This window comes from Artemia franciscana, chromosome 3, assembly GCF_032884065.1.
Source record: "Artemia franciscana chromosome 3, ASM3288406v1, whole genome shotgun sequence".
Classification (NCBI taxonomy): Eukaryota; Metazoa; Arthropoda; class Branchiopoda; order Anostraca; family Artemiidae; genus Artemia; species Artemia franciscana.
Genome location: NC_088865.1, coordinates 53,499,456 through 53,526,040, shown reverse-complemented (window position 1 = coordinate 53,526,040; position 26,585 = coordinate 53,499,456). Strand labels below are relative to the sequence as shown.

The following is a 26,585-nucleotide window of genomic DNA, read 5'->3' as shown; positions in this document are numbered from 1 at the left end:
GTTGTTATCATAAATCTCTTTCTTAGAGTTTTGGTTCCTATTGGGCCGAGTCACTCCTTACATCCAGTTTAACACAAACTGTTTGATTACGTTCTCCCGAAGGTTGTGTTAATTTAGAATTCTTGCCAATGTTTGTTGATCCTTTTGTTGTCATAACTACCGCGTAAGTTCGGTGCAGAATGTAGTGTCAATTCAGTATGTATGAAAAGGTTAAAAGGACATGTTTTCAGAAGTATTTCTTGGCACTTACGGATTTGAAGGGATAACCAGTATTTCAAGGCAGTAAATCTTCACAGTAGATTTTGATTATGAAATAACTAGCGTCATTAGCTTTAGGACTCCTTTACATGTTCAGAATTCACTTTTAACTATTTCCCATAAAGATGCAAATAAATCACAAATTGCTTTCTTGCAACAAAATGAATTAAAAACTGTGGACCAAAGACATGGAATCATACTTTGTGCTTAGTTAACAGCACTAAAAAAATAAGAGGTGAGTTGGTTAAAAATATTGGAGGGGAGATTTGAAAAATGCATCTTCTAACAATGTATAGGATGGTCCTGCAAATTTCCTGTTTAGTAAATTGACAGGTTTGCGATAATTCGGTACCAGTGGAGAGTCAGGTTGCTTCCAAAAAGAAATTATCATAGGCAGAAAAATAGCGCTACCGAAGTAAAAAGTGATTTGGGCACAATGTATTATATATTTATCTATTTATTTTTGTTTCAGACCTGGACACTTTTTATAGAAGAAGCTGTCTTAGAAACTTCTAAAGGGGCTTATTTGATTGGGAATTGACAATTCTAGTGCCCTTTTCAATAGTTGAAAGTGATTGGAGAGCAGCCAGCCTCCCACGCCCAACATTTCCCCAAAAACATCCAATCGACATTTTTGGATATCCATTTTGTTCAGTGTAGTTGAAAGATCTAATAATTGTGTCTTTGAGGATGATATCCCCTGCACAGCCCTCAAAGTAGGCTAATGGTTCTAAATTATCCTCCAGGGGCATTGAAGTTTTTTATGGAATGAGTTGTAGAATAAAATTCCAATATAGCTCATTTTTTTATAAATCAGAAGTTCTAATGCCCTTTTTAAGAGTCAAAGTGAGCGGAGGGCAACTGTCCCCCCGCCACACATCCAACTTTCAGAAATTTGAGATAGCCGTTTGTTCAAAATTAATTCAAAAATCACATAACTAGGCTTTCGGGGTTGACAGCCCCCCCTCCAGAGTATGGGTGGAAGGGTTGTAATGCTCCGGGGGGCATACATGGTTTTTATGGAAGGGATAGTCGCTTGAACTTTATTTGAGGCTCATTTGATTGGAAATGTAAGGTTCTAGTTCCTTTTAAGAGTCAAAAGTGGTGGAGTAACTAGACCCTCCTCAATGGCGCCTTCTTTTACACAAATGAATCCATTAAAAATTGTGAGATAACCATTTTGTTCACAATATTCCGAAGCGTATATAGCAATGCCTTCTGGGTGGACAGAGCCTCCTTCTCCCGGAGCCGAGGGGCAAGGGTTGTAAGTTATGCACGGGCATATAAGGTTATTGTGGATGGAATGGTCGTGTAAACTTCGGAATCGATGGGGCTCATTTAATTGAACATAAAAACCGTATAGGTTAGACCTTTACCACTTTCTAGGAATAAGCTGAAATCGGGGTGCTAGGAAAAAAACACGACAAAACCAAAGTTTTGCTCTCGCAACACAAAAAAGGGTGAAAAAAAGAAGCAATACAAGAGAAAGAAAAAAGCGACGAAAAACAACACAAATACTATTTCAAATGCATTCACCAAGGGATCTTATTTTCCGTGCAGACGGTTAACCGGGCGACTTCACTAGTTTGTTGCCACGGTCAGTCCATACATGTTTGACACTGAGCTCATCCCTTGTGGCATTTAGAAAATCACGACGTCGCTTTATAAGGGATTCTGACGCAAAGATGCCTGAACCAGCTAGTTTAGACTTTTGTGAGAAAACCTTTTAGACATATCAGCAACACTCATCTATGTCGATAGGACATTAAGAAAAGTCGTCTTAGGCTTAAATCCTGTTTTTTTTCAGACCGTTGAAAACAAGACTGTCAAAGATGTTTTCTTGGTTCATACCGTCAAGCTGGACTTCTATTTTTTCAATTCGATTTTCCAGATTAAGGGCTTGCAATCTACATGCTTTCAGCTTTCTTTCAATATGGTCGAAGATGGAATTGCACTCCAGTGACTCATAATTGTGAAACTCATTAATTATGGTCTCAGCAGAGTCTTTAAGACTGCGCTCTCACGCCACACTTTGCAGAAACCTGACGAGATATCTCTGAAACAATAGATTCTCTAGTTTTTCTAACTCCTGTTTTGATTTTCCGGATTAAGGGTTTGCATTCTACATGCTTTCAGCTTTCTTTCAATAAGGTCGAAGATGGAATTGCACTCCAGTGACACATAATTGTGAAACTAATTAATTATGGTCTCAGCAGAGTCTTTAAGACTGCGCTCTCACGCCACACTTTGCAGAAACCTGACGAGATATCTCAGAAACAATAGATCCTCTAGTTTTGCTAACTCCTGTTTTGATTTTCCGGATTAAGGGTTTGCATTCTACATGCTTTCAGCTTTCTTTCAATAAGGTCGAAGATGGAATTGCACTCCAGTGACTCATAATTGTAAAACTCATTAATTATGGTCTCAGCAGAGTCTTTAAGACTGCGCTCTCACGCCACACTTTGCAGAAACCTGACGAGATATCTCAGAAACAATAGATCCTCTAGTTTTTCTAACTCCTGTTTTGATTTTCCGGATTATGGGGTTTGCATTCTACATGCTTTCAGATTTCTTTCAATCAGGTCGAAGATGGAATTGCACTCCAGTGACTCGTAATTGTAAAACTCATTAATTATGGTCTCAGCAGAGTCTTTAAGACTGCGCTCTCACGCCACATTTTGCAGAAACCTGACGAGATATCTCAGAAACAATAGATCCTCTAGTTTTTCTAACTCCTGTTTTGATTTTCCGGATTATGGGGTTTGCATTCTACCTGCTTTCAGCTTTCTTTCAATAAGGTCGAAGATGGAATTGCACTCCAGTGACTCATAATTGTAAAACTCATTAATTATGGTCTCAGCAGAGTCTTTAAGACTGCGCTCTCACGCCAAACTTTGCAGAAACCTAACGAGATATCTCTGAAACAATAGATTGTCTAGTTTTTCTAACTACTGTTTTGATTTTCCGGATTAAGGGTTTGCATTCTACATACTTTCAGCTTTCTTTCAATATGGTCGAAGATGGAATTGCGCTCCAGTGAGTCATAATTGTAAAACTCATTAATTATGGTCTCAGAAGAGTCTTTAAGACTGCGCTCTCACGCCACACTTTGCAGAAACCTGACGAGATATCTCTGAAACAATAGATTCTCTAGTTTTTCTAACTCCTGTTTTGATTTTCCGGATTAAGGGTTTGTATTCTACATGCTTTCAGCTTTCTTTTAATAAGGTCGAAGATGGAATTGCACTCCAGTGACTCATAATTGTAAAACTCATTAATTATGGTCTCAGCAGAGTCTTTAAGATTGCGCTCTCACGCAACACTTTGCAGAAACCTGACGAGATATCTCTGAAACAATAGATTCTCTAGTTTTTCTAACTCCTGTTTTGATTTTCCGGATTAAGGGTTTGCATTCTACATGCTTTCAGCTTTCTTTCAATAAGGTCGAAGATGGAATTGCACTCCAGTGACTCATAATTGTAAAACTCATTAATTATGGTCTCAGCAGAGTCTTTAAGACTGCGCTCTCACGCCACACTTTGCAGAAACCTGACGAGATATCTCTGAAACAATAGATTCTCTAGTTTTTCTAACTACTGTTTTGATTTTCCGGATTAAGGGTTTGCATTCTACATGCTTTCAGCTTTCTTTCAATATGGTCTAAGATGGAATTGCGCTCCAGTGACTCATAATTGTAAAGCTCATTAATTATGGTCTCAGCAGAGTCTTTAAGACTGCGCTTTCACGCAACACTTTGCAGAAACCTGACGATATATCTCTGAAACTATAGATTCTCTAGTTTTTCTAACTCCTGTTTTGATTTTCCGGATTAAGGGTTTGCATTCTACATGCTTTTAGCTTTCTTTTAATAAGGTCGAAGATGGAATTGCACTCCAGTGACTCATAATTGTAAAACTCATTAATTATGGTCTCAGCAGAGTTTTTAAGATTGCGCTTTCACGCAACACTTTGCAGAAACCTGACGATATATCTCTGAAACAATAGATTCTCTAGTTTTTCTAACTCCTGTTTTGATTTTCCGGATTAAGGGTTTGCATTCTACATGCTTTCAGCTTTCTTTCAATAAGGTCGAAGATGGAATTGCACTCCAGTGACACATAATTGTGAAACTAATTAATTATGGTCTCAGCAGAGTCTTTAAGATTGCGCTCTCACGCCACACTTTGCAGAAACCCTACAAGATATCTCTGAAATAATAGATTCTCTAGTTTTTTCTAACTCCTGTTTTGTAGCGGATATTCTTGTAAATAAAGCAGACTGTGAACCGGGTAATGCAGCAGCTTCATCAGGTACTCTTAGTGCAGAAAATACCTTTGAAATCGACCTGTAAATCTTGGGCTTAAGTTCATCAAATGCGAGTTTAAAATTCTCTGCGGCTTTACCAGAAGCTTCTTGGACGTAGTCATAAGATACAAGATTACTCTCAGAAACAATTTTATCGTTATGATCCCCGTAGCAGAAGATCAAATAATTTATTCGCTCTCCATTATTTTCCGTAATTTTAGAATTCGTAGAGGCCACAGAGCCAGCAAATTTTGCTAGTACTAAATTCAATTGCTTTTATGACGGCATGACCAACGTGACCAGGAGGAAAAAGAAAGAAGAAAAAAAACAACGACAAATGAGAGTTATCTTAAAGTGGGCAGGCCCATAAATGATGATGGCAATCACCGCTCTTGCAGGGTGGCCCTGTGGACCGTGGAGGCCTCCAACGTTTTTCTCCACCATTTTCTTACATCCAGAACAACATAGCATCCATTAATTAACAAAACAAATAAAGCCAATCTTTTTCGCACAATTTCACAGGAAATCCTTTGTTTACTTGGCACAAAGCCACACAAGGTAAATCGTTGTTCTTGCGAGTGACATGGTTAATGCAATTCAATCTTTATAGTTTCAAAATAGTTTATCCTTGTAACTTGAAAAAATGATCCGATTAATTTCGCTTGTGTTCACGCATGAAGAACAAGGTAATATCCAGAAAATGGTTATTTTGTTCGTCTGCACTGAATGAAAGCTTTTTGAACACAAAAATTACAGTAAAATGATGAGCGAGTCAAACTCAAAACGAGCAAGAACTAACATGAGTAGTGCTGACAATCCCCATGACATCTTAAGGCTAGAATATGATTTGCACTTTACTGAAAAAAAAACAAAAACAAATGACCAAGGATCGTCAGTTTAAAATACAATTACTGATATTTATTCCTTGAGGCTTTAAATATTATTTTCGAATAAAGTTAAAAAATTGAAAAATATTTAAAGTTAATTTTGTCTTCAGTAAAGTGCAAACTCTGTTCTAGTCTTGAGAAGGCCCTGGGTTTGTCAGCCCTACTCATGTTAATTTTTGCACGTTTTGAGTTTGACTCGGTTGTTTATTGTAATTTCTGTTCATTTTGGGTTTCATTTATTTCTCGATGGTGGTTTATGGTAGTTTTATGCTCGGAAGATTATTTGACTTTATTTCTGCTCATTTATGGTTTAATGGAGCTCTTTATTTTTCTTTGAAAAACGTTTCTGCGGTAAAAGTTTTCTAAATTAATGTTAATACAATAAAAGTAGTAACATTTGTTTTTCTTCCTTTTCGATATCATAATCTTTACCTTGACAGTGTACCTCAACCCCCTGCTGATGCTCTGATAATATATTTTGACATTAACTGATTCTCATGGTACCTCATGGGTTCTTTTTTAAAAACATAAAAAAAACTAGTTTTTCTAACTGAAATTAAGGAGCGACACTAAAACTTAAAACGAACAGAAATTACTTCCTCGCTCTTTATGCTAAAGCTTTTAATTGGTTTTAAAAGCAGAATGGTGGTAAAAAGTCAAACTTTAGCGTAAAGAGCAAAGGATTGCGGAGGGGACAACCCATTTCATATAGGCTACGGAGTAATTTATGTTCGTTTTAAGTTTTAATGTCGCTCCTTACTTTCAGTTAGAAAAACTAGTTTTTTTTATGTAATTTCTGAACATTTTTGAATTAATGCATGTTTGATTTTGGCTCTCCACACATAAATTATTAAAATGAAATTTACATTTTACTTCCTTTTTTGGCTAAATGGCTTTCTCTTAGCTCTGATCAGACGATTTTGAGAAATATGGGATGGGGAAGGAGGCCTAGTTGCCATGCAATTTTTCGGTTACACAAAAAGGCAACTATAAATTTTTATTTTTTACGAATTTTTTAATTAGTAAAAAAATTACATAACTTATGAATTAACTTACATAACAAACTTTTATATTCTTAAATTTTTATTATGTATATGAGGGGGTTTGTACCCTCGTTAATACCTCGCTCTTTACACTAAATCGTAAGTTTTTTGCCGATTCTTTAAGAATGACCCCTGAATCAGAAAGGCCGTAGAATAAATAGTTGAAATTGCTAAAAATACTATAGCGTAAAGAGCGAGGTATTTATCTCCTCCTAAATACCTCGCTCTTTATGCTAAAGTATTTTGAGAACCCCTCATATGCGTAATAATCTCTGTTCGTTTTAAGTTTCAATGGTACTCCTTACTTTCAATTGAAAGAATTTTTCCGTGTTTATTTTTTCATTGTTTTTTTTATATAGTAATTTTAGAAAATCCTGCGCCCTTTTCATTGAATTTCTGTTCCCCAATGACATATTTCTCCAAGAAAAGATCCTCCCACATAGCCCCCTCCCCTCAACCCCACCCCCAAAACAAAAAAAAAATCCCCTGAAAACGACTCTACATTCCCAATAACCATTATTATATTTAAACACTTGTCGAGGTTTGTAACTTGCAGCCCCTCCCCCAGGGACTGTGGGGGAGTAAGTCATTCCCAAAGACATAGTTATTATGGTTTTTGACTATGCGGAACAAAATGGCTATCTCAAAATTTTGATCTGTTGACTTTGGAGAAAAAATGAGCGTGGGAGGGGGCCTAAGTGCCCTACAATTTTTTGGTCACCTAAAAAGGGCACTAGAACTTTTCATTCCCGTTAGAATGAGCCCTCTGGCAACATTCTAGGACCACTTGGTCGATACGATGACCCCTGGGGAAAAAAACAAACAAAAAACAAAAAATAAACACGCACCCGTGATTTGTCTTCTGGCAAAAAATACGATATTCCACATTTTTGTAGATAGGAGCTTGAAAATTGTGCTATAGGGTTCTCTGATATGCTGAATGCGATGGTTGGATTTTTGTTAAGATTCTGTGACTTTTAGAGGGTGTTTTCTCCTATGTTCTAAAATGAGACAAATTTTCTCAGGCTCGTAACTTTTGATGACAAAGACCAAATTTGAAGAAACTTATATATTCAAAATCAACATGAAAATCCGATTCTTTTGATGTATATTTTAGCATCAAAATTCTGTTATTTAGAGTTTCGTTTACTATTGAGACGGGTCGCTCCTTACAACAGTTCGTTACCACGAAGTGTTTGAAAGTTTTCTGCATTCTCGACTCGATGATATCTTGTTTTACCTTAGTGATAATAATCAAATCGTTGATATAAATATTACTTGAAATGATTTTAGTTAGTCAACAACAATAAAAAAAAACAATAAAAGAATAATAATTGGCTAAGTAAAAAGATGATACATATTATAAGTTATAAATTTCACTGTTTTTGGGTTTTCTTTATATATCCCACGGCTCTATTTGCAACTGTCAGGAGATGGGGGGTTGGGTGTAATACAGGGTAACGACTGTTATATTGGAAAAGACCATAAAGTAAGAAATTTAACGGTGCTGCTTCTATATTATTAACACATTCCCTTTAAGAGAGCTCTAACTCTCCAGTGTTATCGATGATTCCTTTATTTTGAGATCATTTACAGTATATGATGCCATTTGCAGTTATATACAATGTTATAATGCCTTTTACATATTACAGTATAGGAGAGCCACTGATATGAAGAAAAACTACAATACCAGAAAGGGATTCCACTTCGATTCCCAATAGACACTCGTTCTAAATATAATACTCACTACTCTGACAATCCCCCCCCCCCCGATGGTCTTAGATATTGTGTTGCCCTAAATAATATAAAACCTGCTCTTTTTCATCTCACGATTCGTCATTTTTTTTGAAAACGGGAGGGTGGTTTTCTCGACCCATAAGAAAGTATTATCTAACTGCCAAATAATTAAAATAGGTATCGTAAGTTTAATATTTAAAAATGATTTAAAATATGGATAACAATGGAGTGTTATTCTATCTCAGTAATAGAAACATGTTGTGCATTATAAAGTAAGACTGTAATTGTCTAGGGACATATCTGGGATTATTTGAGGGGAAATTATTGTAATGTTATTGTAATGAAGAGACTGGGATTATTGTAATGTTAAAGTAGTGAATATTATATTTGGAAAGAGCGTCAGCAGAGAAATCAGATGATAGTACTTTTTAACTTTTTTTCTTTTTGTAATTATAGTGTCTCCCTCAATAGAGCTGCTCTTTTAGACTGCTATCAATCTTTGGTTCCATCTTAGATTTCGGCAGAAATAGCTTTATCTACGTTTATATGCGGGTGATCTTACTATTGTGTAAAGTTCAATCGCTAAACGATGGATCGTAATTTTAAAATATGCATAGATGACATCAGACACAGAAAAACACAAAAACTCTAAATCTAAACTATTTTTTTTAGTGGAACTGTTGTAAGTGCTGTCCCAATGCCTAAGTCATAGATCTTCGAGAGAGATTTGGAGGGATTCAGACTCCCTTGATAAAATTAGACACAGTTATTTTAATATTTATCACTGTTCGGCTGTTATGTTTCCTGTTTGTGTAATCCCCTATTTTTAAATAATATGTGTTAATTTTATCACAACAAACTCAAGTGATTTATATTTCGTATACTTTATTTGCACAACAAATTAGCATCAGTAAAAACGAAGTTACAACCTTTTGTATGTACCTGGTGTTTAGTAATCAAACAGTTCGTGATAATAAACTGTAGTAAGGAGCGACCCGGCTCAATAGTAACCAAAACTCTAAAAAATTGAATCGCATTTTAATGCTGATTTTAAATATATAAGTTTCATCAAGTTTAGTCTTACCTATCAAAACTTACGAGCCTGAGAAAATTTGCCTTATTTAAGAAAATAGGGGAAAACTCCCCCTAAAAGTCATAGAATCTTAACGAAAATCCCACCATCAGATTCAGCGTATCAGAAAACGCTACTGTAGAAGTTTCAGGCTCCTATCTACAAAAATGTGGAATTTTGTATTTTTTGCTAGAAGACAAATCACGGGTGCGTGTTTATTTGTTTTTTTTTTTTGTTTTTTTTCTTTTTCCCAGGGGTCATCGTATCGACCAAATGGTCCTAGAATGTCGCAAGAGGGCTCATTCTTACGGAAATGAAAAGTTCTAGTGCCCTTTTTAAGTGACCAACAAAATTGGAGGGCATCTAGGCCCCCTCCCACGCTTTTTATTCCAAAAGTCAACGTATCACAATTTTAAGATAGCCATTTTGTTCATCATAGTCGAAAACCATAATAACTATGTGTTTGGGGATAATTTACTCGCCCACAATCCCTGGGGGAGGGGCTGCAAGTTACAAACTTTGACCAGTGTTTACATATATTAATGGTTATTGTGAAGTGTAGAGACGTTTTCAGGGGGATTTTATTTTGTTTGGGGGGTGGCGCTGAGGGGAGGGGGCTATGTTGGAGGATATTTCCTTTGAGGAATCTGTCATGGGGGAAGAAAAACTCAAGGAAAAGGGCGCATGATTTTCTAGCATTACTATAAGAAAACAATGAAAAATAAACATGAAAACGTTTTTTCAAATGAAAGGAAGGAGTAGCATTGAAACTTAAAACGAACAGAGATTATTACGCATATGAGGGGTTGTAAAAATACTTTAACATAAAGAGCGAGGTATTTAGGAGGGGATAAATACCTCGCTCTTTATGCTAAAGTATTTTTAGTAATTCCAACTATTTATTCTACGGCCTTTCTGATTCAGGGGTCATTCTTAAAGAATTGGGACAAAACTTAAGATTTAGTGTAAAGAGCGAGGTATTAACGAGGATACAAACCCCCTTGTATACATAATAAAAATATAAGATTATGAAAGTTTGTTACGTAAGTTACGTATATTTTTTACTAATAAAAACGTTCGTTAAAAATTAAAAGTTCTAGTTGCCTTTTTAAGCAGCCGAAAAATTGGACGGCAACTAGGCCTCCTTCTCCACCTCTTATTTCTCAAAATTGTCTGATCAAAACTAAGAGAAAGCCATTTAGTCAAAAAAAGAATTAATATACAAATTTCATTTTAATAATTTGTGTGCGGAGAGCCAAAACCAAACATGCATTAATTCAAAAACGTTCAGAAATTAAATAAAAAAAACTAATTTTTTTAGCTGAAAGTAAGGAGCGACATTAAAACTTAAAACGAACAGAAATTACACCGTATATAAAATGGGTTGTCCCCTCCGCAATCCCTCGCTCTTTACGCGAAAGTTTGACTCTTTGCCACAATTCTACTTTTTAAAACAATTAAAAGCTTTAGCGTAAAGAGCGAGGGATTGCGGAGGGGACAACCCATTTTATATACGGAGTAATTTCTGTTCGTTTTAAGTTTTAATGTCGCTCCTTACTTTCAGCTAAAAAAAAATAGTTTTTTTTATTTAATAGTTTTAAGAGATTTATTTTTCGTTTCTTAATGTTGTCTCTGGGATTCTTAGCGACTTCGGGATTTCTAGGGATCTCTAGGATTCGTTCACTGATTAAAGACGTATCTTGACGATAGAAGTTCATCTGTTGACCCCATTGCCTGCTAAGGTCTAACCCTGGGCCATGTGTCCATACGTAGAGTTAATCCAATGATTCATCATAGTTTATGCGTTATATTTTTAAAATCAATATATAACAATCTACACAAAATAACAGCTTATTCTGTTCATCTGTTATTTATTTGATTAGTATGAGATACCTTCTTCACATTTGGACTCCGTCACTAAGGGACATTCCCAATTTATGATTTGGGAATAATCATAGTGTATACTTGAAAAACCTTTTTTCGAGTTGACATTTTTTTTAATTAAATAAGAAAAACAAATTTTTTCAACTGAAAGTAAAGAACAACATTAAAAATTAAAACAAACAGAAGTTATTGCGTATATGACGGGGTTATTCCTCCAAACCACTTCGCTCTCTTCACTGAAGTTTTTAACAATTAAAAAAAAAAGCTTCTTATTGTTCTAATTAAACGAACACAGTATATCATGATTCCTGCTTAAAGAATTTACACGGCATTCAAAATTCAGCGTAAAATCCGAGGTTGTTTGAAAGAGTAACCCCCTAATATACGCAATAATTTCAGTTCGTTTCAAGTTTTAATACTGCTCCTTAGTTTCAATTGAAAAAAAAACTTTTTAATGTAAATTCTGATCGTTTTCTAAGAAATTCCAGGAAATCTGGCTACTTTTCCATGGAAACATCCCTCCTCCCCAAGTATTTATTTTCTAGACAATTCTATTCTGTTTAAAATTAACCACAGACAATTACTCCTAACATCCACGCGTAAAATTGAATCGGCACTGAGAAAGCAAGACAAAATGAGAATTTCCTATAGGAATTCAGGCAAATTCTATAATGTAAGATTTCCCCTGATAAATTAACTCCCTAGAAACTACTCTCCCCATGGAAAATTATCCCCGTGCAAAATCCCACCAGCAGATAACTCCAACCCCTCCTTCGAAAAATGTGTGCATGCTTCCCAATGACAAATACTACTACTACTACTACTAATAACTCACTGCAGCATCAAGACGCCTGAGGCAAACACAGCTACGCACGCTCCTTCTCCTCCGACCTAATCTATTTAAAGTCTCCCTCTTTACACCCTCCCAGGAAGTTCCCATTTCCTTTAAATCTTTATTTATGACATCCTCCCAACCCAGACAGGGATGACCTGCTTTCGGTGTAGCCCCAGACGGTTGGCCAAAAAGGACAATCTTCGGTAATCTGTCATCCTTCATCAGTAGAACGTAGCCTAGCCACCTCAACCTTTTTTTCATTATAGCCCTAGAATGCGGGATTGAACCACATTTTTCGTACAACCTACTGTTTGAAATACGGTCAGTCAGCCGGGTACCCAGAACAATCCGTAGGCAATTTCTCTGGAAAACATCTAGTAATTTTCATCTGCTTTTCGGAGTGCCCATGCTTCACAGCCATATTTGACCACTGTCATCACTGTAGCTTCCAATATTCTAATCTTGGTTTGCAGACTTATCTTTCTATTCTTCCAAACTTTTTTTAACTGTGAAAAACACCCTGAGCCTTAGCTATTCTAGTTACCAAGGTAACTGAAGCTCCCAACCTGATCAATCTTTTCGTTATCTAATGTCACCTGTTCATCTTCACTTATTCCTAGCCTTAGTGACTTAGTCTTTTTAACATTAATTTTCAAGCCTATTTTAGCACCCTGAACTCAAAAAACCTCTAAAAATTCATTCATTTTGCTCACACTTTCATCTAATATGCTTAAATCATCAGCAAAATCTAAGTCCAAGAGCGTTCTTCCTCCCCATTTGATTCCATGGTCTCCAATTGCCCTTCCTGTGCTCCTTCAGGTGAAGTCCATCAAAATGATCCATATAAAGGGGGATAGAACACAACCCTGCTTAACTCCTGATTTAACACAAAAACAGTTGCTAACCTCATTTCCTACCTTAACCGCAGCATTATTATTCTCGTACATAGCACAAATCACTTTAATGTATTTTTCTGGTATACCATATAACGATAAGACCTTTGTTAACGCTTTTCTATCAACAGAATCGAAAGCTTGCTCATAATCGATAAAACTGAGGACCAAAGGTATTTGACAACGAAGGGACTTCTCAATTATTAACCTAAGAGTGAAAACTTGGTCGACATATCCTCTACCTTTTCTAAAACCGCATTGTTCTTCCCTTAAAACTTTGTCTACAGCATCTCTCAGTCTAAAAAGTATCATATTACTCAGTAATTTGCCTACAGAGACCAGACTAATGCCTCGATAATTACGACACTCACTTTTGTCACCTTTCTTATTCAGTGGTTTAATTAAGGTTTTCCTAAAATCATTGTGTATTTCCCCTTTTTCAAAAATCATGTTCATAATCTTCATTAGCTTATTCTTAACCTTAGAGCCACCATATTTAAGAAACTCATTAATCATACTATCAGCACCTGGGGCCTTATTATGTTTTAATCCTTTTAGTACTGTCGCTAATTCTTCCTCACTAAACAAATCTTCCTTCACATCCAAGGTAAAACAAACTTTTTCATTTTCATCTATATCTTTTCCTGCAACTGCATCTCGGTTTAGCACATTCTCAAAATGTTCCACCCATCTTTCTTTAACTTTTTCCTTATCACTAATTGTGGCCCCATTTCTATCTTTAACTGGGACTAGTCCGGATTGGCTACTCCCTTTCAATTTATTAACATGCCAGTATAATATTTTACTATTATGCCGTCTAGCCGCATCTTCCAGATCATCAGCAATTTTATCCATGGCCTCCACTTCACATCTCCTTAGTTCATATTTTAATGCTTTCTCCACTTTCTTTACATTCCTTTTGTTTTCATACGACCTATCACTCAGATAATTCTTATACAAACCCCTTCTACTCTCTATTAAACCTAAAGCTTTTTCACTAATATTCCTAGTTGCAGTCTTAGCACTCTTCCCTAGGACACCATCAGCAACTTCCCAAATTGTTTTTCTGAAATTATTCCATCCATCTTCCACATTGTCAAATTTTAAACTCTCAAGTTTAGTATTCAATTGTTCCTGGAAGTTTTTTCTCAAATTTTCATCCTGGAGTCTACCAACATCATAACTTTCCGGGAGGGAGTTATTCTTCCGAAATTTCAGCTTTAAATTAACCTTAGACACTACTAGATGGTGATCTTTACCTTTTAGAAAGCCGTGGAAACATTTGTTTTTTTAGAAAGAAATATACAACTTATCTTTTCTTATTTTATTTGTAAGATTAGTATTTTGTATTAACATAATGCAGTCTTCAAAACAGGGAAATCCGATATGGAGGCAGGGGGACGCCTCTTAATGTTTTCAGTCAGTCGGTAAAAAATTGAGGTGGTAAAAAAGTGGTGGTAAGCGTTGCTAATCTACTGGCTTTGTCTTTTAATTGTCTAAAATAGGTAAAATAGGCTGAAGGAGTAAACGACGTAAAATCAGTGGAACACGATCGGTCTCATTTGGTAGACAAATATAAAGTAAATATAACAGGAAAATCAGCGGGTAAAAACAAATTCAGTCGGTATAAATAGCCAACCTGTCAATAACATACACTGCCTACCCCTCAAACATAATCATTAGTGACGCCTCTGCTTGCAAGTGGTTATTTCCATTGATATTCCCAGGGATGGTCATACTGACTAATTTATGGCTAATGTAGATTAGAGGTTGCTTTTAATCTCTACTTTTCACTAGGTAGGAAAAAGAGGCTGGATTCTAGTGCATTACAGAAATAAATTTTTATGACACTTGTTTAAGCCAACTTATGCACCACCCCATAATCAGTTTGTCAACCAAGAGGGTCACGTGGAGGTCTGTGCCAAGGGACAGCCTATAGCCTACTAGGCAAGGAGAGAAAATTTGGCAAAAAGCCTGTTTTGCATGTGTGGCGTGATGGATATTGTAATTGGGAAAGATTAGCTAAGCTGCCAGAGATACAAGATAAGTGACAGCAAACTTTAAATCCAAGCTAAGTGGGGAAACACGTAAAGACGAGCTATTTTCTACAGAGTAAAAGGAATTGTTCCAATTTTTTCATTGTATGCAAGGTTAATGGACATGGTTTATGAATCATGACCTGATTACACAGGAAAATACTTGGTGGAGGAAGGGGGTTAACATTAATATAACATTAATATAATATAAATCAATTTATTCAATATTTATTGGCCCAAAACTGCTTCTGAGGTAAACATTTGAAAACACCATTTGAAAATGTACGTCCAATATCAATTTCACTTGGGAACTTTTGAGGGAACGGTGCACACTCAAGAAAGATTTTTAGCTTTGAACAATAAAGGTCAGGCTCATGTTTTTAACAGATCAACTAATTTTTAGCTAAATAAAATTTTGTGATACAAATTGTGGGCTCTATGATCAAATTGGCTATATACTATTTTGGGTTTTCTGCTCATCTACCTTGAAAAGTAAAACAAATTCCATTTATTTCTGATCCGATGCAGAAAACAGCATATCATTTTATTTTCGTCTAGAGAAGGAGGTGTGCAGTTTTGTGTTTTTCTTGAAACAAAAGTTTTCCGTTTCTTTCCAGTTTTTTTAGTTCTTCAGTCCTCATAGAAATTAAATAAAAAAAACTAGTTTTTTTAACTGAAAGTAAGGAGGGACACTAAAACTTAAAACGAACAGAAATTATTCCGTATAAAAAATCGGTTGTCCCCTTTGCAATCCCTCGCTCTTTATGCTAAAGTTTTTAATTGTTTTGAAAAGTAGAACTGTGGCAAAGAGTCAAAATTTAGCGTAAAGAACGAGGGATTGCGGAGGAGACAACCCATTGCATATACGGAATAATTTCTGTTCGTTTTAAGTTTTATTGTCGCTCCTTACTTTCAGTTAAAAAAAACTAGTTTTTTTATTTAATTTCTGAACGTTTTTGAATTAATGCATGTTGGATTTTGACTCTTCGCACATAAATTATTAAAACGAAATTTGCATATTAATTCTCTTTTTGGCTCAATGGCTTTCTCTTAGTTTTGATCGGACGATTTTGATAAATAAGGGTTGGGAAAGAAGGCCTAGTTGCCCTCCAATTTTTCGGCTATTTAAAAAGGCAACTAAAACCTTTAATTTTTAACGTAAGTTTTTATTAGCAAAAAATATACGTAACTTAAGATTTAACTTACGTAACAAACTTCTATATTCTTATTTTTTTATTATGTATATGAGGGGGTTTGTCCCCTTGTTAATGCCTCGCTCTTTACACTAAATCTTAAGTTTTGTCCCAATGACCCCCTCAATTAAAAAGGCCGGAGAATAAATAGTAGAAATTACTAAGAATACTTTAGCATAAAGGGCGAGGTATTTAGGAGAAGAACCAATCATATGTGTAATACACTCTGTTAATTTAAGTTTTAATGCTACTCCTTACTTTCAATTAAAAAAACTTTTTCATGTTTTTTGACGGATGTTTTTGACGGATTGTTCATGTCTTTTGGAGGATCTTTCCAAGGAAAGATCCTCCCACACAGAGTCCTCCCCTCAGCCCCCCCTAAACCAATAAAATCCCCTTGAAAACGTCTGTACATTTCTCAATAACCATTCATGTATTTAAACACTGGTCAAAGTTTGTAACTTGCAGGTCCTCCTGGACCTGCAAGTTACAAACCTGCAGGTTTGTAACCTGGGGACTGTGGAGGAGTAAGTCATCCCCAAAGACATAGTTATTATGGTCTTCGACTATGCAGAACAAAATGGCTATCTCAAAATTTTAATCCGTTGACTTTGAGAAAAAATGAGTGTGGGAGGGGGCCCAAGTACCCTCCAATATTTTTGGTCACTTTAAAGGGGCACTAGAGCTTTTCAATTCCGTTAGAATGATTCATCTTGCGACATTCTAGGACCACTTGGTCGATACGATGACCCCTGGGAAAAAAAACAAGAAAAACAAATAAACACGCACCCGTGATCTGTCTTCTGGCAAAAAATATGAAATTCCACATTTTTGTAGATAGGAGCTTGCAATTTTTGCTATAGAGTTTTCTGATACGCTGAATATGATGGTATGATTTTCGTTAAGATTCTATGACTTTTAGGGGGTGTTTCCCACAATTTTCCAAAATAAGGAAAATTTTCTCAGGCTCGTAACTTTTAATGAAAAAGACTAAATTTAATGAAACTTATATATTTAAAATCAGTATAAAAATATGATTCTTTTGATGTATCTTTTAGTATAAAAATTCCTTTTTGTTGAGTTGCGTTTACTATTGAGCCGGGTCGTTCCTTGCTACAGTTCGTTACCACGAACTGTTTGATAACCTAAGCTTAAAATAAAATAGTTGTCTTTTTACGTGAAGATACAGAAGTCCAAAAATAATTAATTATTTTTAATAATAATCATTTATTATTGATCCCATACAGAAAGAAACATGTAATTTAAGTTTTTCTAGAGAAGGAGGGGAAAGGGAGCAGTTTTGTGTTTCCTTCTTAGAACAAAAGTTTGACTTTTCCCTCCAGTTTAAGTTCTTCATTCCTGGTAGAATACCCTAAGTTGAAACTAAAATGGTTGTCTTTTTACCTGAATTAAATCTGTTATGTTTTTTTCAGAAGAAGTAATGCACATGCATCAAGCCAAACAGAGACAATTAGGTATTCAGGATTTGGCAGCCAATCAGTTACATCCCTTGATGCTCAAGTTAGTCATTTTCAAGCTTCATATATATTTTTGGACTTCAGTCATCTATCTAAGTACCTCTGCGGTATTTCATGTGGAGGGATGGCATAAAAAGAAATACAGCTAAAACAAAAGAAAAAATATCCAAATATTGGGCATATTATAAAAAATAAAAACCTTGTGAAGTTGAGAGGGTGGCAGCATAAAGTCCTCCTCTTTTTCCGACAGTTCGGCCCCATTAGGACAAAATTTCAGGTTTTATAATACAAAATAGTTGAAAATGGCACACTACTGTGGCCTAATCTACTTATTCAGAGGGGACACTATTGCAGTGCTCTAGCAAAGAGCCATATACCATGTTTTTATTATTTATTTTTTGCCCAGGTTAATCCGTATGGCAGAAATTTGAGGGGAGAGGAGCTTATCCGACCAGAAATTTTGAGTTCTAGCCCAATTTGAAGTGCCGAAGTAATTCAGGCAACCAGTTCCCTCCCATTTCTTATTTTGCCACCCGGTCCCCTGTCTATCTTTCAAGATATCGGATCAAAAATCACGTGATATTCATTTTATTCAAGATAATTAGAAGTTACAACAAAGATGCCTCTGGGGTTACCAAGGCCTTATAGCTCCCAGGTAAGAGGCAATAAATTATCCCAGTTGAAAATTCTGTGCAGCAAAATTTTTTTAGGGAGAAGGCAGGAAGTGTGTTTGATCTAGGGTGTTTGATTGGCTCAAAACTCCCAGGATCACTGCCTGGGCCAGGAGGAAGGCATATTTTCTTGGAAGAGTACTATGGGACCAGGAAATGGATTGACAATCTTTTTTCCGTGATCAGTTTAGAACTTAAAGCTGTTTATGTCATTGGACCAAAAGAAAGCCAATTAACAGAACTAGGGGGTCCCCAAAAATTGAGACCAAACAGGAGCCAAAAAATACTCCCTCTAAGCAGCTTGAAAATTATATCAATAAGTGCTCGGTGTAAAAGAAGGTATTTTGTATGATATACCCCCTACTGCGCAAGTTGTTCAAGCATAGACACACAGTAAACCGATTTCTTTCGGTAGTTTCTTTCAACTTAGCATGAGAAAAAAAAGAAGTGACAGAATAGATGGGAAACATAAAATTTGGGCTACATATTTGCACATCGGTGGGGGGAGGAGGGTTAAAATATTTGGACAATGTGAAGTCAGAAAACAATTCTTATTTCTTAATTTCAGAATAATTGTAGCTAACACATTTTGCATGTGTACCAGCTGTGCTGTACCTTCCTTAATGTGAAAGTATATAGCTCAATTTTTTTTCTAAGGTTTAACGTACTTTGGTATATGTTATTAGGATTAACCAAACTTAAGTTCTTGAACGGTAGGGGGTATATCGTAAAAGTACATAAGAGACCTTGTAAACAGAAGTAAAAATAAAAAGATCCCAAAAATGCAGGCCCAGAAAAAGGCCAGGGTAAGCCAAACAAATTTCCCCAAAACCTTGAAACTTTCATCTATAATTTTGCAGCAAAAGGAAACTTTTTATACCCCAAAAAAATTTGGGTTACGAACAAAAAGCCCCCCCCCCTCCCTAAATAAACCCTAAATAGCTTTTTTCGATTGACCCGAAACTTGTATTTTAAAGGACTTTAATCCCGATATCTACCAGATGTACTACTACTACTACTATTACTAGCAACTCACCGCAGCACCAAACGGCCTGAGGCCAACACAGCTACTCCCGCTCCCTCTGAATCCTAATATCCCTCCAGATATCTTCCAGACATTCAAATGGGCGAGGTATCGATTTGAAACTTCTATTTTCAATTAAATAGGGAGCAGGTTTTGGAACCTGCTCCCAGAAGACATGAGAGCCCTCGCGTCATTTAAAAGAAGAATAAAAAATTATTTATTAGACTTGGAAAAGACTAGTTAAATAATAATTATTATACTGGTCTTTATATAAAGTTAATTATAAATAAATGGAAATAAAATAATTCTTTTACTGATATAAAGATAAGGTGGTATCCCTAGGGGCAAAGGGTAGGAGGATAATTGATATTTTTGTTAGATAATTGAGAGGTTAGGTTGTTTCTGAGAATAGGAGCAGTGACGGCCATTGAGCCCTTTGGGATATTGTTTTTGTTATTGTTATTTTATGAAAATAAATAGAACTTGAACTTGAACCATGCAGTGTGTTATGTTTAAAAGGTAGTGATTGAGGATCTCGGCGTCCAGGAATAGACTGAGTATTGTTGTTATGTGTAATTTATTTGTTGAACTGATAATAAACCCCATAGATTGATTGATCGAAACTGGCTCTAAAATCTGACTTGGGAAAGCGGTCAAAGGTAAATCTAAAAGTACAAAGCATGTGCAGTCTATCAAAATATTATATCTGTAATATCTCGGGAATGGCTAAGGGGATGCAGTTGGTACTGCATCCCCTTAGGAGATGCATCCCCTCAAGGGGATGTGGTCGGGCAAGGTAACTTCAAATTATGATTTTTTGTTGTTTTTTTGGTACATGGAGGAGTTGCTCAGACATCTCTCATACACCCAAAAAATAGCATTATGTTTCTTTGTAGAAATAAGAACTTGCCCATACGTAAGCATCAAGGTAAATCAAAATATACTTAGCAGTATCAGGCTATTAAAATTGCGTATCTGTCAAATTTTAAGATTGAACCAGGATGTAAAGGTGAAAATTCAAGGGATTGTTAAGTGTTAAGGCATGTTAACCTCAGATTTTGACTTGGAAAGGAATTAGAGTAGAGGGAGAGTAAAAATATCTTTTCACCGATCCGATTAAGTACTGAATAACTATTAGGTACTATGATCCATTCACAGTTAACTTTACTTTCTTAAGTCCCATCCGTCCTTGTAGATTGTCTTGTGATCTCTTTCTTTGTAATGGTGTGGGTATGTCTTCTGTATAACTCAGTCTTCTGTTAATCTAAGAAGGTCGGAAGGATGATGTGGTGCAGATCACGAGACGAGAACCATGACTTTGACCTTCAAAGATGATTTTCCAGAGACGGAACTGAATCATCCGTTTTATGTGACCGAGCCACCAAAAATGCTCGAGTTGGGTCTTGGTAAGGACCGTTGATTGGATTTTAAGGCCTTCAGGGAGTATGACGTATGATTTTTGATCACAGTAGGTAATATCAGCAACACGACAGAGAAATTTAGTTTCAAACGCTGCCAGTCGACATTTGTCATCTAGCTCCAATGTCCAAGTTTCACATGAGTATAAGAGAAGCTTAGATAAGATAAGATTTATTTGCAAAAAAGCCTGCAGGCCATAGCAAAACACATACAACTCTAAACAAACACCTAATTACAAACAATTGTATATATTGTGACAGGGATAATCAAAGTATCAAAAAGTTGTGTCTAAATCCGTAAAGATAAATCCTTGATTCTCCATCTGGAAATAAAGACTTTGAAACTGAAACCTACAAGGGCTATCGGTCTTATCATGTCTTTTAAGTTGATGTTGTCATTAGTGACTATGCTGCCAAGCTAGGGGAATTTTTCGACCCACTGGATATCCTCTCTGTTGAGTTTAAAGTCTGGCTTATTTGTAACATGCGGCTTTCATGAGCAGCACATTGCCTTAGCTTTGTATGTATTTATATTCATCCCAAACGAGCTATTTGGATTAAGCAAAGTTAGCAAAGACTTGTAGGGTTTCAAATATTCCAGCCATTTCGTCGGTGGCGTCAGCAAAAGTTAGCTTGTCTGTCAGGACACCCCCTATATATGTGCCACAAGTTGTTCCTACCAAAGATAAAACTGATGTAAAGAAGAAGTTAAGCTTTCAGAGGACAATATGTATTCTTGAAGAACTACTATGGACACTTGGAAAGAAGTTGTCATCGAGGCCTTCATTTGTCATGACACGGTTCCTAAATTTAGAGTATATAACTTTGATAAGGTCGACTAGGTTTTGAGGAATTCCGTAATGAAGAAGGATATACCAGAGGTATTTTCTCCAAATAAGTCAAAATACTTTTTGAAATCAATAAAGAGTTGGTATAAGTCACGGCCATATTCCAGATTTTTCTCCAAAATTTGGCGCACAGAGTGACAATTTCGTCAAGGGTTGGTCTCCCAGGGCAAAATCCAGCTTGGTATTCTTGGACGACAGACGAAGACACGACTCTGATCCGTTGAAGGACAATACTGGTGAGAATTTTGGAGGTTTGACTTGCTAGGCTAATAGGACGGTAATTATAAAATATTGCCTTTGACCCCTTCTTGGGTAGTTAAACAATTGAAACCTCGCACCAAGATGTCTATAAATGTCCGTTTCACCAGGCAGAAGATACGATCCTCTGGAAAGATTTTATAAATGGTTCACACTAGAATCTTAGCAGTTTTGCTCACATTTCGTCTAGTCTAGGGCTCTTGTTTGCCTTCAGTACCCGGATGGCCTCTACAGCCTCAAAGAAGAGAAGAGGTGGGACAGGGTGTGAGACAATAACAGGAAAGAGGTCAAGGATGGTAAGATTTTAGATACTCTTTGAAAAACTCCATCTATCTCGAGTGGATCTCTTATCTGCTTTTTATCTGGGAGCCATTTTATCTCGCAGTGTGTAGAGACTTTGTTTGCTTTCTAGCTCGTGAACTCTCTTGCACATAAAGTATCAGTCACCTTTCTTAAAATCATGCTCATAATATTTGCATCTCTCTTTTATATCAACACGATGGGCTGTACGTGTGGCTTTTTCTACATTGTGCTTCAACTGCTTATGTTTGTCCCTACTCTCTTTGTCTGACTTGTTATTATGACTACACTTCGCAACGTACAACAAGATAACTTTGTTGGCTATCCAAAGTTTTTATTGTCCTTTTTAGTTCCTAAAATAAAAATCATAACGTGGCAGATGATGTTAGAGGTGTTGGTGACCAGTTTATCCTGGTTTGACAAAGTTATAGAGGTATTTGACCGAAGATTCAATATATGGCCGGAGAGTCCCGAGATGTATTTCTGACAGATTTTAGGGTCTTCGTGGAAATGGGTGTCAAAACAGATGGGTAGCTCGTTCTGATTTTCGTGCAATTTAAGAAATTTCTTCAGTGCAGACATGGCTGAGGAACGGTCGCTGTCAAGACTACTACAGACAAGGGTAAGAGTTTCTATTACGGACGATTTCCGCTGCCTACCGACGAGTAAAAATCATTAAGACAACTGGTATTTCCATCCAGCGAGATCCATGTCACCTTTTGGTGTTCTCTGTATAGGAAAAGAGTGTTAGAAATGGTTAAAATTCTAGTCTGTTTCCAACAACAGCTGTTCCAACAAAATCATTGAAGTCACCAGTAAGACAACATTTTTTTTTTCGGAACTGCGTCGACTAGGCTTTGTAATTGAAGGTAAAAATTTTCGGACTATTCATCTGGCTTACTAGAGTCTAGAGTGTAGGCTTGGATGATTGTGACATTGATCGGTGATCCTTTTATTAATTTCATAATCAACCATTCTGACACAGTTATTGCGGAAATCAGTTATCTCAGTGCTTTACTAGACACTAAAAAGCCAATACCTTGGTGATGGACACCATTTGATCTTCCAGACAATATCAGACTAGTATTTCCGATATTCGCCAGAGGCAAGTAGGTGTGTTTTTAAGAATCCCACGATATCCCATTTATATCGGTTCAATTGATTAAGAATGAGATCTATTTTGCCTTATTTTGCAAACGTCCTAACTTTCAGGGTTCTAATGCATAAAATTGACTTTATGGACAACATAGCCTCCAGGGTTTTAGTTTCCAACGTTGCTAAAACATCCTCATTTGCCGAATTCTCTGTCATCCAATCCTCGGTTGTCCTGCATGCGGTAGTTTCCGTCTTACGGTCTTCGTTGGCTATCCCGGATAAGGTAGCTATCACTTCCTATCTTTTGTATTTCACCATTTTATATTAGGAAGAAAGGTGGTTTCTTCGCTAGTTTAGGACACAATTTAGCAACTCCTCTCAATCCCTAGAAGGGCTCGGCAATATCTCATGCCCATAGTGTGCCCTTCTGCTGACCTGGGCCACCAACAATCTATCCCATTGCTGGAAGAAGGCTTGTGACTGCTTAAAGTCAACCACAATTGCCACGGTTCCGATAGAACACTTGCGTTCTGGGTCTCACAAGCCTTTATGGAATAACGTTCAGAAGAGAAAAAAAGAAAATCCACGCAGAATTTTGGTTGCAATTGTGGAACGTTTGTGATCCACCGTCTCCCGATGCTTCGTTTATTATCAACCAAAAATAAAGAGACAACATAAATCTTGGTTACATAATATAAGACTCAAGGCGCTTAATGGTCCAACATCAGATCCTCATGATTATCTTGGCCTATGTTTTAGAAATTTTACTTATGATTACCCATTGCTGTTGAACCAGATGTGGCTATAATTGGAGATTTACATGGCCAAAGATTTGGCCGAGCTTGTCAATAGATTGAACAGCTTTGTTGCATTCAGTGGCGTACTCAGAAAATAATTATGTAGTCCGTGGGCCAATAAACGGAAAACTTTACAGATTCCTTAGAAAAAATGGTATTTTAAGGCATTATTTTAAGTTTATTTTAGCTCTTCAAATGCAAGTTTTGAGTAGAGACCAAGGAATGAATGATAAAGCCGAGCAGATTATATTAGATTTAAAAACAGAATGTAATTTTTTATTGAGGAGGGGAGGGTTTACAGTCCTTTTTTTATTGGGTGACAGGAAAGAACCAAATTGAAATTAAAATGAAAACAAATTACTGTTCTGTGATCTATGCAGTATATTTTGTAAAACTGTTTCAAAGAAACTGGCTTGTTATATTTCTGTATATTTGTAAAATTCTGAGAAAGTAGATTTTTTAAACATGTTAGCGCATTTTGTGAAACTGTTTCAAAGAAACTGGCTTTTTATATTTCTGTATATTTGTAAAATTCTGAGAAAGTAGCGCTTTTAAACATAAAACTGACGAAAGCAAAAAAAATGAATAGAAGCATGAAAATTCATAAGTGGCCTGCAGAAAATTGAAGGATAATACATAATGTTCTGAACAGTCTTTAACCAGCCATTAAATCAATAAATTTTACAACGTGATTTTAAACCTCTAAAAAACTCAATAAAGTTTTGTTTTCAGTTAAGTGCTAGTTTTTCAGAATTTACAAATATAAAGAAATATCACGAGCCAGTTTGTTTGAAACAGTTGTTTTACAACTCGCCTGGTTGTATTTATGTATGGCTTTTCTTCAGATTTACATACACTCGCAAATGTTAGAACTAGAACTTAGCGCATGAATCTACTTTGCGAGTCGTCTTTAATTAGTTAGATTATCTGCTCATTTTCAATTTAATTGAGTTTTTTACTTTTCTAGCATTTATATATTTATTGATGTTAGCTTGTGATATTGTTCAATGAATGCCGAAATGCGTATAGAAAGCAGATTTCAGATTTATGGGCACCCTAATACATAATAATATACATTTCTGACATAATCTTCTCTTTTATGTCATTAAAAAGTCCCAATTTAGAGTCATTTGAAAGCTGAATTTTAAGTGGCATTTTAAATTCCTCTTTTGTCAACAGCGCCTATGCTGAATCATATTTTGTGTTTGTATTTAATACCTCAAAAAATTTGTTTTCTTGGAACTTGTATTTATCCTTGATTAGGAAACGGCATTCGAATTTTACACTCCAGAAAAATTACATTACCTTCATGGCTGATAAGGATCAACTGAAAACAGTTTTACCAGGGAGGGATAGAAGAAGTGGGAAGAAAGCAACCCTTTCCCAAAATATAATTGTGTTTTATTTATTTTTTATTTTTCAGAAAATTTACTCGTTTTTAAGAATATAATTCTCCTTTAATCATTCCTTTTACATTTCCTGTTCCTCGGTTAAATGTTCGGAGTACCTTCTTACACACCTTCTGTTAAAAATAAGTACTATTTTTTCTTTTTGATTTTCTTTTATTTTACTGTGGTTGTTTTTTCTTCATTTTAGACTGAAGCGGAGATCGTCGTTGAAGAAAAGGAATGTTCAAAAGAAGTGAATCCCTTTCGGCTTCTTTCCTTTTTACAAAAGATGCTACCAATAGCTGAGGCTGAGATGGACGAGGCAATACAAACCTCCGCTTTTAATTCTTTTCGGGAGGAAGGCGCTTCGGCAAAGATGGTGGCAGAATTCAATTCATTTGTCGAATCTGAAACTGTGAGCGCAGTTTTTCACTTATTTTTATCTTTCATGAAGTATTTTGATAGTGATGTGACTATGTGAAATATTTCCCCTAACCGTCCTCCTAAAATTCGACTGTAAAACTATTATTATTTTTATTCAAAATCTTGTCGTAAATTTAAACAGTAAATCAAAATCTTGATTATTAATAGAACATCACATAAAGTTTATAAAATATTCCTTTATCAACCAATAAGTAAATAGCAAGTAAAAACTAACAAAAGGTAATTTAAAGAAAACTCCTTTTTTTTAAAGAATCATTTTCAAGGAAAAGTTAAGGGTTTATTTTAAAAAATGAGTGGAAATAATGCAAAATAATAATAAATAATAATAATTACAATGGACAATCAATTAAAACTTAAAAGAAATTAAATAAAGAAAACTTTAAACTTTTTTAAATAATGAGGCTTTTTCAACTGAAGTTACGCAAACGTTCCGATTTTGTTCCAATTCTGTAAGAATGATCCCCTGCATAACAAAGAGTTTAATTAGAATAAATAGCTCTTTAAAAAGTACTTTAAACATTTTGCGTAAAGAGTAAGGCATTGACGTAAGAATTTCTATTTATTTTATGTTTTAATGTTGCTCCTTATTTTCAGTTGAAAAAACTTGTTTCTTTTATTTAATTTCTGATCGTTTTTTTAAATTATACTGGGGAATTCGTAGAAAATTCCCTTCCCACTTTAAAACTTTATGCATGGAAAGATCCTCCCATGTAACCACTCC

The 26,585-nt window shown here is 35.7% G+C and overlaps 2 protein-coding genes across 2 annotated transcripts in view; both read left to right on the top strand.

The window, feature by feature from the left end:
- The window catches only part of LOC136025409 (phosphoinositide 3-kinase regulatory subunit 4-like), a 419,187-nt gene that overhangs the window by 152,964 nt on the left and 239,638 nt on the right, over positions 1-26,585 (top strand). The gene's annotated exons all lie outside the window — the stretch shown is intronic.
- Positions 196-25,980, top strand: LOC136024663 (uncharacterized). The gene is made up of 3 exons (XM_065700088.1): positions 196-282; positions 17,577-17,664; positions 25,629-25,980. Exons 1-3 carry the CDS (start codon positions 221-223, stop codon positions 25,899-25,901), a joined length of 423 nt encoding a protein of 140 aa, XP_065556160.1. The 5' UTR covers positions 196-220; the 3' UTR covers positions 25,902-25,980.